Source organism: Delphinus delphis, chromosome 15 (genome assembly GCF_949987515.2).
Source record: "Delphinus delphis chromosome 15, mDelDel1.2, whole genome shotgun sequence".
In the NCBI taxonomy this organism is placed as follows: domain Eukaryota; kingdom Metazoa; phylum Chordata; class Mammalia; order Artiodactyla; family Delphinidae; genus Delphinus; species Delphinus delphis.
Genome location: NC_082697.1, coordinates 23,987,229 through 24,005,244, shown reverse-complemented (window position 1 = coordinate 24,005,244; position 18,016 = coordinate 23,987,229). Strand labels below are relative to the sequence as shown.

At 37.7% G+C, this 18,016-nt stretch overlaps 1 protein-coding gene across 7 annotated transcripts in view; it reads right to left on the bottom strand.

Annotated features, from left to right (window-relative positions):
* Positions 1-18,016, bottom strand: part of NCOA6 (nuclear receptor coactivator 6) — a 97,251-nt gene that overhangs the window by 36,450 nt on the left and 42,785 nt on the right. For 6 of the 7 annotated variants that reach the window (XM_060030936.1, XM_060030934.1, XM_060030933.1 and 3 more), the window contains 3 exons: positions 16,385-16,666; positions 12,388-12,543; positions 6,627-6,749 (listed from right to left, as the gene is read on the bottom strand). In XM_060030936.1, coding sequence (XP_059886919.1) covers positions 6,627-6,749; positions 12,388-12,543; positions 16,385-16,619 — 514 coding nt within the window. In that variant the 5' untranslated portion in view covers positions 16,620-16,666. Of the gene's footprint in view, positions 1-2,476; positions 6,572-6,626; positions 6,750-12,387; positions 12,544-16,384; positions 16,667-18,016 lie in introns of those variants that run through there. The other variant, XM_060030939.1, reaches the window with a different exon arrangement.

The following is an 18,016-nucleotide window of genomic DNA, read 5'->3' as shown; positions in this document are numbered from 1 at the left end:
GATTCTTAACCACTATACCACCAGGGAAGTCCCTAAAGATTTTTTTGATGTGGACCACTTTTAAAGTCTTTATTGGATTTGTTACAATATTGCTTCTGTTTTATGCTTTGGTTTTTTGGTCGTGAGGCAAGTGGGATCTTAGCTCCCCGACCAGAGATGGAACCCACACCCCCTGCACTGGAAGGTGAAGTCTTAACCACTGGACCGCCAGGGAAGTCCCTCTAATTTCTGATACTATTAGACTTCCTAGGATTTAGCGTCTGTGCTCGTAAGTGAAAATAGCCTATAATTATCCTCTCTTCCTGTCCTTTAATTTTAGTATCAAGATTAAAACAACTTCAAAATGAGCTGGAAAGCATCTTTCCTCTTTTTCTATGCTCTGAAATAATATGTGTATCTGTCTTTTAAATATTTAGTAAAACTCACCTGTAAAATCATCTGAGCCTGTGGTTATACTAATTGATTCACAGGGAGACAGATTATTTCAATTTCTTAAGTAGTTATAGATTTTTCATTTGATATGCCTTATTAAGTCAGTTTTAAATTATATTTTCCAGAAAACTGTTTCTTTGCCAATGCTTTCAAATTTATTAGCATAAAGTTATTCATGGAATACTCTTCTTTCCATTCTTTTTTAAAATTAAGGGATTCCCCTGGTGGTCCAGTGGTAAAGAATCTGCCTTCCAATGCAGGGGATGTGGGTTCGATCCCTGGTCGGGAAACTAAGATTCCACATGCTGCGGGGCAACTAAGCCTGCGTGCCACAACCTCTGAGCTCGTACGCCTCAACGAGAGAGCCCATGTGCGGCAAACTACAGAGCCCATAGGCTCTGGAGCCTGCACGCCACAACTAGAGAGAAGCCTGTGTGCCGCAACTAAAGAGAAACCTGAGCAGACCACATGCTGTAATGGAAAAAAAAAAGGATCCCGTATGCCTCAACAAAGATCCCGTGTGCCGCAACTAAGTCCTGACACAGCGAAAAATAATAAGGAAAATAAACAAATAAATATTTTAAAAAATTAAGATATAATTCACATACTATAAAATACACCCTCTAAAGTGTATGCTTTTTTTCTTTCTTGACATTGCTTGTGCCTCTTTCTTTTTTATTTGTCTTACCAGGATCAATTTTAGTTGTCTTTTCAAAGAAATATCCTTTGGTTTTGCTGCTCTGTTCCATTGGGTTTTTTAATTCATACTTTACTTATCTCTGCTCTTACCTTTATTATTTCCTTCCTCCTAAATTATTACTTTGCTGTTCTTTTTCTCAATTCTTAAGTCAGACATTTGGCCTGTTAATTTTCATTTGATGTTCTGCTCTAATATAAGTATCTGAGGGCTCAAATTTTCTTCCAAATGCTATACTGTCTACATCTCACAAGTTTTGATATGTACCATTCTCATTATTCCCTTCTAAATATTTTCTAATGTCCATCATGATTGCTTTTTAAAAAATCATTGGGTATTTAGAACATATTTTAAAATTTCTAAAAATATGGGATATTTTAGTTGGTCAGTTTTTTTTTTCTTCTTCTTCTGCTTCTTTGTTTTTGGCCACTGACTTGACTTAATTGCACTGTGGTCAGAGAAAATGATCTGTGTGTTACCAATATTTGGTATTTACTGAAACCTGATGTGGGAATAACATATGGTCAATTTATATAAATGTTACTCTTGTAAAGATTAAGAATTCTTGAATTTTTAGTGTATGGTTTCTGAATATATCCATTATATCAAACTATTCTAATTATATTATTCAAACTTTCTTTATCCTTACTAGTTTTTGCTCAATCCATCAATCACTAACCCAGGTGTGTTAAAATCTCCCCTAGGATTTGCTATCTATATGAATTCTGACCATTTTTGCCTCACATATTTTGAGGCTAGGTTATTAAGAACACAAAAGTTTAGCTATCTTCCTGAATTCTTCTTTTTATATTATACAGTGGTCCTTTTCATCCTCAGTAATGCTTTTTATCTGATAAAAATATTGTTATACTCCTTTTTGTTGGTTAATATTCATCTGGTTTCTCTATTTTTCTCTATCCTTTTAACTATGAACTGAGACCTTATGTTTTATATCATTCCTGTAAGAGCACATAACTAAATCTGAGATTATTATTCAATCTATTAATCACTTTCTTTTTATCAGTGCTTATAATTCATTTGCATTTACTGTTAATTACTGGTATATTCTGGTTTATCATTTTATGATACCACTGCTTTTTACCCTTCTTTTTCTATGCTGTTTTCCTACTTTTCCTGAATTTTATTGTATTGTTTTCATCATGCCCTTCCTGTCTACCCCCCCACTACTAGTTTAGAAGCTATACATTCTATTATTTTAGTGATATTTTAAAAATGTCAACAGACATATCTGACTTAATGTCAAAAGACCATATATGATCATCATTATTACTAAATAAGTCAACGCTTATTTAGATTTACCCCATGTTTACCAATTATTTAGCTCACCATTCCTTCTTAGCTCTTAATTCTTCCATCTTAGGTTCAATTTTCTTCTTCCTGAAGTACATCCTTGGGCAGTTCAATTAGCAAGGGTCTGTTAATGGTAAATTCTCTTAGTCTCTTTAAAAAGGTCTTTAATTCATACTACTCTTGATACTATAGCTTTGTTTAAAATTCTGGGCTGTTAATAATTTTCTCATCACTTTGAAAATATTATTCTAATATTTCATGGCTTCCAATGTTGCCACTGAGAAATTAGCTGTGGGTCTGATAACCTTCCCTTTGTAAATAACTGGTCTTTGATTCTGAGTTGCTTTTAACATTCTCTTTGTTTTTCACGCTCTGTAGTTTTACAATTTTGTGTCTAGATGTGAATTTATTTTTATTTGTAGGGCTCAGAATTACTGGACTTCTGAATCTGAGGGCTCATGTCTTTCATCAATTCTGGAAAAATTTCAGCCATTCTCTCTTTCACTATTGTCCCTCCTCAATTTCTTTATCTTCTTCTGGAACTCTTTTCAGATATACATTCAACTTTTCATCTTATCCTTCACTTCTCTTGACCTCTTTCATATTTCCATCTCTTAATTTATTGTCTGCTGTATTCTGGGTAATTTCTTCAAAATCATCTTCCAATTCAGCTGTGTCTAATTTGCTGAATAAGTTATTCACTTCAATAATTTTAAAATTTCTATAAGTTCTGTTTTTCCCCCAAATTCACTTTGTGTTTTGATAGCGCCTTGTCCTCTTCTTAGAATTTTCATAATTTTAAACATGCTGATATTCCTATTATCTAGAATTCTGGAGGGAGGGACTCTAATTTAAATTTTATGAATTTGGAGTAGGCTTTATGAGAAATCTGCAGTGGTTTGGGGTGAGAGCTTCAACGATTATTACCACTTTAGGACCACTTAATAACTTAGCTTAGCTGTACCTGGGTCATTTCAATAATACATTAGATGTCCAACATACATAAGGATAGAGAAGACAATTCTACAACCACCCTTTCTCCCACTCCTCAGCTAGAGCCCAGACCAAGAGAGACAAGTTTTGCATTTGTCTCCTTGTGCCAGAGAGTGAAAATTTTCTAATCTACCTTTTACTGAAAATCCTGGCTTCATGAAGGATTCCTAATTCTAACTACTTTATGTGGACCCAAGGCAAGGCTTCAAATTTTATCCCTCTTGGCCATTAAAACTCAAATTTCTTAGCCCCTGCAGCATCTCCTCATTTGTTTACTGCTATTCAAATTTCTTCTTTGACTTCGTTCTTGCCCTGGGGATTTCCCTTACTGTCTTACAAGCTCAGCTGTGCATTAAATGTTATATTTCATCCAGCATTTTCAGGTGTTTTGTAGTTGGGAGAGGGCAATTAGGTAAATGTTTACCTGTTAAAAATGGATTTGTTTCTACCGGTTTGCAGGGCAGAAACTGAGACACAGATGTAGAGAACAAACGTATGGATACCAAGGGGGGAAAGTGGCAGGGGGGTGGGGGTGGAGGTGTGATGAATTGGGAGATTGGGATTGACATGTATACACTGATGTGTATAAAACTGATGACTAATATGAACCTGCTGTATAAAAAAAATAGATAACTAATAAGAACCTGCTGTATATAAAAATAATTAATTAATAAAGAATGGATTTGTTTCTGAGGAACCCCACCCCATTTTTCAAAGATGGTAATTAGACAGTGAGAAAGTTCTTAGGAGATAAGAAGAAACAGGTTTTCTTAGTCTACAATCAGCTTCCTATCCTCAGAAATGTTTAAGTGCATGCTGGCTACATGCTTAGTAGAGATACTATAGAATACATTCCAGCACTATGTGGGAATCTGGACTAGAGCCATGATTCACAACTGGGGGCAATTTCGTCCCCCAAAGGGTGTTTGGAAATGTCTGGAGACAGTTTTGGTTGGAAAAACCTGGGGGAAAAAGGTGGTGGTGCTACTGGCACCTGATAGGAGGCCAGGGATGCTGCTGAACATCCTACAGTGCATAGGACAGCTCCCCACAGGAAAGAATTATCAGTTCAAAACATCAATAGTGACACATGACTAAATGACTAGTATGGTATAATCACTAATCTTGGGATTCTATGAGGCTATGAAAAGAAAATAGGCTACGGATTCGGTTTTCATTACGAAAGACTCCTGCTTATCAGTCAACTTTCTGTTGCCAATGCTAAGAGAAGAAAATGGCATTAAGAATAATTTAGTGTAAGACATTCTAGATACACAATTCCAAAGTTATTTATTATTGTTTTAGAGGTTAGTTAAGGTCTCTTTCCCTTGAAAAATTTATCTGTTTAACCAAATGTTAAATTTTGTTTGCATCCACTATCCCAATGGACAACAGAAAAAAAACATTCTTAAAGTATGCTTGGCAGTAAAGAAAGACACCTAGGGGTTAAAATGTTACTGTGACTACAGATCATTACTAATTGATTTTTCCTGAAACTTTACACTGTATATATTATCATAGTGTCCTTCATTAAATACCAGTCTAACCTAATTTCAACCTAAAGCTTCTAAGTTTCCTATGTTGATAATGAACTACCTACACATCACTAAAATTTACACTCACTTTTCAGAGATGCTTAGTAAATATGCCTGCTATTTGCCAGATACTAGGAGAGCTTGCAATTAGTGTGTTGATATTGTTTTAAGAGTCCTAATGTTTTAAGGCTGGAAGAGATCTATAACATTGTTTCTAGGACATAATTAAATATGTTTACAGCTAACTAAGGCTAGTAAATATTAAGACATCTGGCCAGAAATTGAGACCAGAACCCAGATTTCCTGAGTCTCATCCTAGGTCTAGTCTTTCTTTCACTAACTATATGCAACTTGGCTAAACTCTGCCCACTCTTCTTCTGGTCCTGGTTCTTCAGTAGTGGCAACAGCGTCACCTATAATCTCTCATCAAGCTGCCTTAACACCAAATGCTCAGACTTCTATGGAGAACTATATCTTTTAACTCCCTACTATAGGTTCCAGGTTGGTTATTTTATATTTACTATATAGTACTCCAAAACAGCCCAACAACACAGGCCCTGACACATAACAGGAACTCAGTAAATGTTTGCTATATGGCTCAGGGCTCATCCATCTTTAAGCATGAGCTCAAAAGATTATAGGCACTACTATCTCATTTTATAGGTGAAGAAACTGTTGCCTGGAGAGTTACACTGACTAGCTTGAGGTAAACACTAAATGGCAGTGCCAGGATAAAAACCTAGTTCCAATTCTATATGGCCAAGTCTTCAGCTACAGTTCAGAAAAATGGCTTTATAAATTGAGCTTCTCTATTCTGCTGCATTTCTTCAAGAGCTACTGTGGTAGATGGGGAGGTGAATTATTGGGTATAGTTTCAGGTACTTACTCTCCTTCAACCATAGCAGCTGTGCTTTTCTGGCTTATTTGAATAAAAGATCCTGCAGCAGAAAAAGTTTGAAAGCCACTAGTGCTGTGAAAATAGCACTGACCTGGGGAGTTAGAGCTGTGATATTAGCCCACTGCTACTTGACCCAGGGCAAATTGCTTCCTTTCTGTGAACTCCACAGGTTCCTTAGCTTCAAATGAGAGAGCCAACTCAATTCTAATATTCTGTGACTCACAGAATATTGAGTTCAATCCCTAAGAAATTTCAGGACTGCTAAAAAGTTAGCAAAAAATTTATAACTCTCTCAAATTCTGAAGAGATAAAAACACAATATTCCACATACTTCTGCAGATTACACATAAGCATGCAAGAACTCTCAGCTCACAGATTCTCAGTCACAGAGAAAGGTGGGAGTTGGAAAGCTACACTATGCTATAAACACCCTCAGGGTAGAAGATGTTTTATTCAGTTCTGCTTTCAACACTTAGCATAGGTCCTGTCATACAATGAAAACTCAATAAATGTTTGCTGCATGGTTCAGGGCTCATCTACCCTTAAGCATAAGCCCAAAAGATCACAAAGACTGTATATGCTCCATGCTCTGTGATTCTAGCCTCCTGAGAGTATAGATTCACGTCTTGCTTTCCTGAACCAATAAACAGAAATGTGTCAGGAACCCCCACCTATCTTGCAGGACCCAAATGATCATACACTAGCAAATAAAGCCAAAAAAGGAAACTAGTAAAATGTCATACAATTGAGTAGATCTCACCTGGACCACCGGCCATGGGAAATCCCGCCTCTATCCTAACTGAATTTCCGGCTCCCATGGGTCCATTCATTCTCACATCTTGGCTTCGGTTCTGAGCCAAAGCAAGGTTGATAGCACCTTCCCCTGAAAATGATAGGTAGGTTAAAAAAGGAAATCATCAGAATAAGATGCAAATTTCGTTTAAAAACAGATATGCGAGAGCTTTAGTTTTATGTGTTTTTTTTTTTTTTTGCAGTATGTGGGCCTCTCACTGTTGTGGCCTCTCCCGTTGCGGAGCAACAGGCTCCAGACGCGCAGGCTCAGCGGCCATGGCTCACAGGCCCAGCCGCTCTGCAGCATGTGGGATCTTCCTAGACCGGGGTACAAACCCGTGTCCCCTGCATCGGCAGGCAGACTCTCAGCCACTGCGCCACCAGGGAAGCCCAGTTTTATGTGTTTTTGAAGAATTACGGTAAGTTTACCACCACAAAAAGGGTGAGTTCAATACTATACAGGTCTTTCTTCAACCTCACCTGAGCAGGTTCACTTACATGAAGCACAGGGAGAACATAACCAATTCTCACAATACAGCAGACAGACAATCGTTAATGATGTATGGCATCAGCAGAGTGCTTGGAACTCTGAATATTTATTTTCAACCAACTCACCTTGAATGTGTGTGTGTAGGAAGAAAATATTCTCAGAAAGTCTCAAAATCCTAGATTACGTTTTGGGAATTTATGATCAGAAATAAGAAATACGAGTAGGTTTAATGGAGAAAGAACATAGGATGGCATGGGGACACTGTGATATTTGTAAGCAAAATATCATTTCCCTTTCAATGACTGCAGTATAAATAGATATGCAGCAGAGAAATTCATGCAATGAAGAGTAGACAGGTTGCTACTAATCTACCTCTGAGACATCTTACGATAAAGACCAACATTTTGTATAGGGTTTTTAATGCTTACAAAATTGTATTTCATTTGAACCTCACAATAGCCTGGTAGGTAATGTCACTAAAAGTGTTCCAATTGAGTAGACTCTAAAGTTAGAGGCAATTTAAATCTCACTTGATAAAAAGGTCTCTGAAACAAGTTTTGGGATGCCTCCTTGTGTTTAATCCCAAACTTTGACTACTGTTACTCTGGAAGACAGCACCACCTTGTGGGAAGATAAAAGTATAGCTAGCCTGTGGCTGAAATTTTGAAAGGGTGCGTTCACCTTGTTCCTTAACTTAATGTTTTACAGAGCAAGATGATAAAGAAGGAAGCCAATGAGGGCACAGCAGTTTCCTCTGTCTTGTCACTGATCTAGGTCAGCTAGATAAATAGATAAAATATTAAGTATTTTAACCCGGCAGGTAGCTTGGTAATAGGGAACAAATATACTACCAATTAAGTGACCAATCACCAGGGGCTACAAGATGTTCTAAGTTGCCTATGGGAGTCAGGAAGAAAAGAGAAAAGAGAATACAGATCTTGAGGGTTTCCACTAAAGGGAAAGAACTATTAATACACTAAACTTGCTAAGACATTCTAGGTGGAAAGAGTATTGTTCTTGAAATGGACATCAGATCATGTAAATGGCTTGTGGCTGCTATTGACAGCCCAGACGTGGTCCTTGCCTTATCTCTCTAACCTCAACTCACACTACTTTCTCCTTCAATAACAAGGATTCAGCCTCAGTGGCATTTTTTTTACTTTCTTAGGCACACAAACGCACTTCTCACCTCAAGGCCTTTGCACATGTTGTTCTCTCTGCCTAGAACAGTTCTTCCGCACTCTTCACATAAACCAACTTCTCAATTTTCAATGTAATCTTAAGTGTTACATGCCCCAAAAGGCCTTCTCCAATCTTCTTATCTAAGGTGAGGTCACCCTTATCAGAACATCTTGTTACTTCTTCAGAGCACATCCCATGTATCAACAGTTACTTATTCATTCACTTTTAGTTATTAACAGTTAATTAATAGTTATTAACAGTAACCCCCTTTACTCTCAAGTTCCTAATTTAGATGATAAATTATATGGCCACCTTATTAATTATATCCTTTAAACACTGAACAGTGCCTGGTACACAGTAGGCACTCATTAGCTATTTACTGGCTATATGATGAATAGTCATCTTATTTTAACCTTACAAAGAATCATAGGCATTTTTCTATATGATAAATGCATTCCTTGAAAACCTCGCAGTCTATAAAAATCTCACACTGAAAATAATAGGTTTTATGGGAAAAACAGTGTTGAGGCAAACTCAAAACCCATGCGGCTTTGTAACCAGAGCGCTAATAAAAACAAAAATTGGTGTAGGCAACATACCCCAAAACAGCAGAATGAAAATGACTGGTTAAAGGTGGGAAATAATGTAGCTGCAGTGGACCTTTAAGCCAGTGGAGGCCACCATTAAGGTGGGCACAGGAGAAACTGAAACTTCACAAGCTGAGAGCCATGCAATGCTGAGGGTATACTTCTGGGGAAGGTACCTGAGTGTAACTTCTCATTCTTAATTTTCCTGAAATAAAGCTGAAAGGACTCCCACCTATGTAGCAACAGATCTAAAGGCTATTTGGCTTTTCTTGTGGACAATTAACCCTTCTATTGCTACTAGTCTAACTCCCCTTGCCCAGGGCGTAAAAAAAATCACAATATGAATGAAACACAATTTCCACACTATACTACTGTTATTCTCCTATTTGCCACCTGCACATAAGCGTAAGCTAATTGTTGTCAAGGAAACACACATAGAGAACACTACTGGCTCTCCAACTTGCTGATGGGGGTTGGCAAACTATGGCTTGTGGGCCAAATCTAGTCTGCTGCCTGTTTATTTAAATAAGTGTTATTGGAACACAGCACATTCATTTATTTACATATTGCCTATGGCTGTTTTTGCATTACTACTGTAGAGCTGAGTTGTCTTGACAGAGATCTTCTGGCCCACAGAGCCAAAAAAATTTATTCTCTGGCCCTTGACACAGACTCCTGCTTTAAATCAGAATGAATTTACAGAGGAGTCACAAAATGTCCTCAAAAAAGACATCTCCCCAACTCCCTGGCCAAAACTCAAAAGGGTACGGGGAGTATTCTTCAAAGGAGAACAGTCTGTTGGGAGGAACAACCTGTCCCTCCAGCCCTGCAGCAGACACCACGACAGTGGCAATACCTTCTCTTACAACTTAAAAGGCATCAGCCCATCACCAGTTTCACAAAAGCAACAGCTATTGCCACCACTTTCACTCCTGCCTGAATTCCCAGGGAGTGTGGAAAGAGAAAAGGAGATCACCTGGGAACATATGTGTACCCTAAAAGTTAAAGAACTCTTTTCTGTAATGTGATTATCACTGCCATATGTAAATTTCATAATTTCTTGTAATATATGTTATCTATTTGGCTTCCTTGCTAGTACTTGTATTTTAATTTATGGCTGTAACGATAAAGGGGAATCAGCATCTTACCCTTTTAAGAATCTGTAGGAAGTAGGTATGATTAAGAGAAGAAACTGGTGTTTCCTTTCTCCAGAGGAAAACACTACCACAAAGCCCTTTTAATTCAGGTAAATAGGTAAGAGACACTATAAAATGTTTGGGGTTTTAAAGAAACTGCTTATATGTTTCTTATAAAAAATACATGTGCTTATGTGCTTATAAAGCATAAACAGCCTATATAGTGTTATTACCAATAGTTATTTGACTTCTACTCTTCCCAGAAGTTCATCCTAGGGCTTCCCTGGTGGCGCAGTGGTTGAGAGTCCGCCTGCCGATGCAGGGGACGCGGGTTCGTGCCCTGGTCCGGGAAGATCCCACATGCCGCGGAGCGGCTGGCCCTGTAAGCCACGGTCACTAAGCCTGCATGTCTGGAGCCTATGCTCCGTAACGGGAGAGGCCACAACAGTGAGAGGCCCGCGTACCGCAAAAAAAAAAAAAAAGTTCATCCTACATCCAATACATTGCTGTGAATTAATTTTACTTTTCTGAATCCTTTTAGACAATCCAACATTTTTCGAAACAAACTGGTTATTGTTTAAGCCACTGTTTCCTTGTTTATCAAATTATGGAATTTACCCCATTTCTCAATCTATATATCTCTGAATAATCTCTCTAAATAATCTGTTTGTTGATATCGCCCCTTCTGGGGCACAGCAACCTACAATCTTAACTGCATAAAATGTGTCTCACTCCTACATACAATATGTTGACCTTTCGGTTACTGAGGTTCAATGGAGCATTTAGGTCCTATGCAAGCACAGGGTCAGGAGGGCTTGGTCCACCAGGGCAAGAAAAGGCTGGAATCACTCACTGGTTGCCACCTTGTTTACAACAACACAGGAGGGGAAAAGAAGGTTTTAGTTCATTGGGCACCAAAAGATAGAATCTCCTTTGTGCTTCCCCATACTTGGTATTTACATCTCTCAGGTTTGTCTCCCTCATCAAGGTCATGAGCTCCTTTTGAGTTTATAATGACAAAGACCATATTTTATTTATCATTTATTCTGAGGGCTGAAGCAAAGTGTTACTATTATATATGTGCTTCCCTTGCTTTCATTCAACATATGTTTATTAAAGAACTTGACATGTACAGGCAAGCAAAAATTCAACAATGAGTGAAACAAGGTATGGTCCCTGCCCCTACTGGAGCTTGCAGTCCATGGGGGAACAAAACAATCATCAAATAACTGCTTTAATCAAAGTGTGAGAAAATGATCTGAGGGAGGAAAAAAACAGACTTTTGTAAAAGTACATGAAAAAAGACCCTGACTTAGTCAAGGAGTTCAGAAAACACCTCCTCAAGATTTAAGCTGGAAAAAAAAAAGATTTAAGCTGATACTTGAAGGCTGAGTAGGTATAACTAAGGGAAAGGGGAATGGTAGGGAACAATATCCATATAGAGAAGACATCAATGCAAAGGACTCCTGGCAGGAAGATGAAATGCATATTCAAGGAACCTAAAAGAAAGCTGAGGAGGCTAGAATAGATAGCAAGGAAGAAGGAGGAGAGTTGTAAAAGATAAGGCTAGATGAGAAAGGTAGAGGTCAGACCATGCAAAGCCTGAGTTTGGTCATTATTCTGTGAATAACAGCAAGCCACAGCAGGGTTTTAAGCTGTGTATGTATACTCCATATTTTCATTTTCATTTATTTATTTATTATTATTATTTTTTATGGTGCGCGGGCCTCTCACTGTTGCGGCCTCTCCCGTTGCGGAGCACAGGCTCCAGATGTGCAGGCTCAGCGGTCATGGCTCATGGGCCCAGCCGCTCCTCAGCATGTGGGATCTTCCCGGACCGGGGCACGAACCCGTGTCCCCTGCATCGGCAGGCGGACTCTCAACCACTGCGCCACCAGGGAAGCCCCATATTTTCATTTTTAAAAGATCATTCTGTCAAAAACATCTGAAAAATGAATACTGCTACAAAAGGATTGTTCAGGGCCTCCTAGTCTCTGTTAGATAAATAAATACTAAATAAGGCTTATTGGGTGGAAGGAAGCAACTGAAATTAGTTATTCTTTAAAAGACAAATCAGTCCTTGGTTAGGGTACCAGTAAAATCAAAGTCTGACAGAATGACAGCCAACATCAGCCAAGGAAATGGAGTCTGAGGCTGTGGATGCTGAAGCGTCAGGACCCAACCAGAGCCTCAATTCCTCTTTATCCTAAGGTGCTGCAATGTAAAGCACAGGTGACATGAGTTATTTGGTATTCTGAATTCAACTTGAGAGGAACAGACAAAGCAGCACATGCTATATTCTACTGTTCCTATAATCTGGGTCCAGACATGCACCTTCAATCTGAACGGAGAGAATTCCCAGATCCCGAAGCTGCTGGTTGTTGCTCTGAGCCAGGATCCGTAGCCGCTCCGCTGCTTCCCGGGGGATGTTGAATGTCACACGCACGCTGTTCCAGGGCTCTACCTTCTGTACCTTTAGCTTGCTGGATTCTTGGTCATGAAAGAAAGAGAATAATATTAGTAATCTTTTAGCCATCAGAAGACATGGAATGAACAACAACAACAACAAAGTAAAAGAACAAGGTAGAATACCAGTATGGAGTAGCTGAGAGAGTTTAAGCTTTGGTATTAGATAGACTATTATTATTTTGTTTTTTAATAAATTTATTTGTTTTATTTATTTATTTATCTATTGATTAATTTTTGGCTGCTTTGGGTCTTCGTTGCTGCGTGCGGGCTCTCTCTAGTTGCAGTGAGCGGGGGCTACTCTTCGTTGTGAAGCACGGGCTCTAGGCACACGAGCTTCAGTAGTTGTGGCTCGCGGGCTCTAGAGTGCAAGCTCAGTAGTTGTGGCACACAGGCTTAGTTGCTCCGCGGCATGTGGGATCTTCCTGGACCAGGGCTCGAACCTGTGTCCCCTGTATTGGCAGGCAGATTCTTAACCACTGCACCACCAGGGAAGCCCAGACTTTAAGTTTAATCCCAGCTGTACCACTTAGCACCTGGGTGACCATGAACAAGTTATTTCACATTTCTGAAACTTACCTTTCTCGTCTCTAAAACCATGAAAAAACTACTTCATGAGATTGTGTTAAATGAGATAATAATATGCCAAAAATCTAGCATAGGATCTGACACACCATAGGCACTAAATAAATGGAAAGCAGTAAGATGGAGTAAGGAACATAAGAGAGAAGGGAGAGATAAGTTTAAATTAATAGAATAAGGTCTACTTCTGGACTCAGTTCAATGTATGTGAACTGAGAAGCTAAGAATATTTAAGTTTCAAATTTCAAGTGAAATTTTATAAAAATTTAACTGGCAGATAGGCCAATTGTAAGATATTAGGGAATCTGTAGCTACAATTCACTAAACTTAAAGAAAGAGCACTAAAAAGGAAAATAGTAGATTCACTTATAAAATGTTTAGCAATTTTACTTCTTCAAACGAAACAATAGAAATTTTAATACTCATATTTAAATTTTCACTGGGCCTCTCTGTGAAAGATATTCATAGAGGGAGGGAGCAAACATTTCTTCCAATATCCTATAAATGCTTCAATTTAAGGAAGGCTTAAATCTTGATTCTTTATGTGTCTCATTTTTAATCTTTTTCTACTTTAAACAATTTCTACTGAAGCATACCAAACTGAGGAGAAAAGCAACATAAATTTGACAACTACATTTCAGTTAGGATATAAAAACATTACATTTCAGCAAATCTGAAAAGTCAATGCAAACTTTAGAACATGTTTTAAAATTAAGATGCAAAAGTTAAACTAATTGAGGAGGTAATGTTGTCTGTAATTATATTTCACAGATGGAATGCAAATCCCAGGTCCAGTTAAATAATAAAAAAACATTTTTCCCCAACAACCCCAGACAAAATAATTTTCTCTTTTGTTATAAACTCAGTTACATTAAATCTCTTACATCCTCCATTCAATTATACATTCCAGTATTGAGAAAATGGTCATACAGGAATATCTATTCTCAAAATAAGAAATATATATGGATACAGGAAAGTGCCTACATGTTGCCTAAAGCCACTGCCACCTCCAAAATCATTATACGTTATACATTTATCCAGACAGGGAGTCCACTTGTTCTTATGTGGAAAAAAGAGACCATTTGCTAAGAGCAGAAGGTTAATACAATCACAGAGATTTAGGAAGGATTATGCAATATTTAGTTCAAGTCTATTTTATAGGTGAGGAAACTGAAGCCCAGAAAGTCTAAGAGATTTGCCCAGAATCCAGTGGCTACCTAGCAGCATCATGGCATAAGAATCCAGACCTGCTTTTCAGGTCATTTTTCTTTCCATGATATTTATGCATCCAAACAGCAAAAGGTAGGGAGCTTGAGATCCTGGTACCACAGAGTATAGATGCTTCAGGGCTTCTTCCCAATCTGAACAGTACTGCAATCTTATACTTATGTGGTCTAGACAAACATTAAATTTGCTTATGACATTATCTACTTGTGATAAGCCTGCAGAAAAATCTTTAACTGTAACAGTTATATTTTATCAAAATTTTTAACTTCCATCATATTTGAGAACATCTGACTTAAAATACTTTTTGGATCAAGACTATAACTGATAACCGTAAGTCTGAGTTTGCTAATTTATTTAAAAGCCATTAATAAACTAATTCAGCAATTTAAAAACAAGAAAAAAATGTGGATAATTAAGAGCAATGAGCAGGACTTCCCTGGTGGTCCAGTGGTTAAGAATCCGCCTTCCAATGCAGGGGACGCAGGTTTGATCACTAAGATCCCAAATGCCGTGGGGCAACTAAGCCTGCACACTGCAACTACTGAGCCCGTGTGATCTGGAGCCTGCGCCCCACAACTAGACAGCCTGAGTGCCGCAACTACTAAGCCTGCGAGCTCTAGAGCCCAAGGCCAAAACTAGAGAGAAGCCCATGTGCTACAACAAAGAGTCCGTGTGTCACAACGAAAGATTCCACATGCCGCAACGAAGATGCCACGTGCCGCAACTAAGACCCAACACAGCCAAATAAATAAATAAATATTTTTTTAAAAAAGAGCAATGAACAATTTCAGGTGCAGCTAGCCCTTAAGATATGATATATTATGACATGATTATGGTGATAATTACAACTTTCACCATAGAAGTCTCTAATACTATGTTAAATAATCCAAAACTACAGAGAAGTCTTATATAACATAGCAAAAAAAGGACCCTTGGAAAAAAAGACAGCTCTCCTCCTGACATCAATTCTAATGAATAAGACCCCAAAACCTAAAAAAGTTGGTTAGCACTTAATCAAGTCAAGATCTGTGATAAAAGGATAAAATCTAGGCTTTGTACTATGTCTGAAGGAATTAAATAATTGTGCTACCTAGAAAATATGGAGAACATCTAAACCAAAGTTGACAAGCACAACTTCCCACAAGACCACTACAGGTTATCTAAATGTGTGAAGAGGACAGATGGGACTGTCGTGAGGGGAGGGCCTGCCTTCAGTGGCAGCTGCTACTCAGCACCACCTGGGATAGGAGAGCTCAATGTTATCTGACCTTTCCTGTTTAAAGACAAATCTAAAATATGAATTTATTTATTTATTTATTTTGGCAGTACGCAGGCCTCTCACTGCTGTGGCCTCTCCCGTTGCGGAGCACAGGCTCCGGAAGCGCAGGCCCAGCAGCCACGGCCCAACGGCCCAGCCGCTCCGCGGCACGCGGGATCCTCCCGGACTGGGGCATGAACCCGCGTCCCCTGCATCGGCAGGCGGACTCCCAACCACTGCGCCACCAGGGAAGCCCCTAAAATCTGAATTTTAATGTAAAATACCTCATTTTTAAAAGCAGTGGCAATGAAATTCAAACATTAAAAAAAAAAACAACCCCAAAATTAAAGTGGACCATAACACATGGCTGTACATGGATACAGCAGGCTATCGGTTAACCTCTGACCTAAAATTTAAAAGAACAAATTTCAGGTTCATTTTAAGTAGAACCATGGAGTAAAAGATTTTTGTAAGTTTTAAGTCACCTCAAAGATCCAGTCTTACTTCTTCATTTTATACGTAAGGAAACTAAAGACCAGAGAGCTAAAATTAGATAGAATTACTCCTATCCATTAGAACAGATAATTTAAGGATTACTATGCTAAGTAATGCTTTATTATGTTCAGTTACTCCATGTACTTAAAAAAATACATATTAAAAAAAATCCTAAAATTCCAACTCTGCAATTATAATCAGACTTTCAACCTACTACAACCACAGTTGTATTTGTAAAACTCGAGATAACCATAGAATGACAATTCAAAAAGAGTAACAAGAAGGAAAAATAAAGCAAATTACCCATGTGTAACAAATTGGGCACGTTCTCCAATATTGTGTCCAATTTCCATTTGAAGTCTTTATCATCTATATTTCCTTTGAAGGCCACAAAGATTGTGGAATCCTCCAAAATACTATCACTTTTTGAGTCATCATCTTCTAGTCCAGAGTCAAAATCCATCTCTGAGTCCTCCACTGTTGATGAACACAAGGAAGTATAGATGTCTTCTAAGTTTGGAAGGTCATCCAAAACCATGGTGAATATTATTCCAGAAGCATATGCCAAGTGGACAATAAAAAAACCTTTGAAAACAGAAGATACAAAAAGCATTACAATGCATAATTATACAGTCAACAATGTATAATTATAGTTCTATGAAAACTGTAATTTATTTGCCAAATAATAAGAAAGTACTATAAAAATTAAGAAATTACAGAGAGGATACGCTAGTTTAATTAAGATATTCTATAATAGTTCTTAAAGATACTAGAAATAAAAACATACCAGTTTTAAATAAAATTCCTTTTATTGGTCAGCCTAGAATATGGGTAGAAGGGAACGAAAGATCACAAGAAAATAAAATAGGTATTTTCTGAGAATTAATTCATATTAGCCTTTGGTTGACTCCCACAGAGCAAGACTGGGGTTGACGCCAAGACTCCCCTTACTCCTGTCCTAACAAAAGCTTCAGAGCAGCCAAGGTTTCTAAAGCCCTCTGCTTTAACCAGCAAAGGACAACTTGACCTAACTAAGAGCATCTGCAGGACTACCTAAAATCCTAAAGTTTTTCATGAGGACCATTTAAAACAACTTTTAAAGGGTTATTAATAGTCGCATAGCTGAAAATAATGATTCAGAAACAAAACAAAGACACAAAAATTTAAAAATACTTTTGCAAAAGGAAAATAAGTGGTTAACACATATTTACAGAGGCAAAGAACTATGTCTAGGACAGAACTAAATTACTTTTTAACTTTTAGGTCTAGGGAAGTCACATTTTCTGCTATTTTCAGTTATGTTGCCTACCAAAGAGTACAAATATTAAAGACCACACCATGTGGCCATTTCCTCCATTATCTTTGGGATTGATGATCACATTCTTACCCAAAAGTGAATGAATGGACATTAATTTTCAGCATTTGTGTTAAGCAAGAATGGTATAGAAACATAAGAACCTCACACATATCTTCTAATTTAAAAAAATTCCCTATATAAAGCATAATTAAAGCTATTTTTTTAAAAGATGGATAATAAAAAAAGGACTGAAAATAAACCCACTAAAACGCAAATAGTGATTGTGCTAGGTTGGTAAGATTGTTGGTAAATTTTCTTTTCCTATTTTCCAAAAACGCTATGAGTCATTAGGAAAATGCAAAGCTAAATATGCTGTAATATGGTTATACTACTTGCATAAATAGAAAAAAAGTATCAACTTTTTAAAACTGTTTAACTTTTCTTTTTAAAATAATCACTAAACTTCAAGAGCAAAGGCTTTTCAAAAACCAAACCTAAGCAATTTTAAGGGGGAAAATTCCTCTGTTGTAAATAAAAATGGAAAAAAACTTTTACATTTGAGCAGAGAGTGTCTTATAGTCTGGCAATCATAACCTTTTCTAGTACCATTGGTGTTACAAAGGAACAGTGTAATTTGG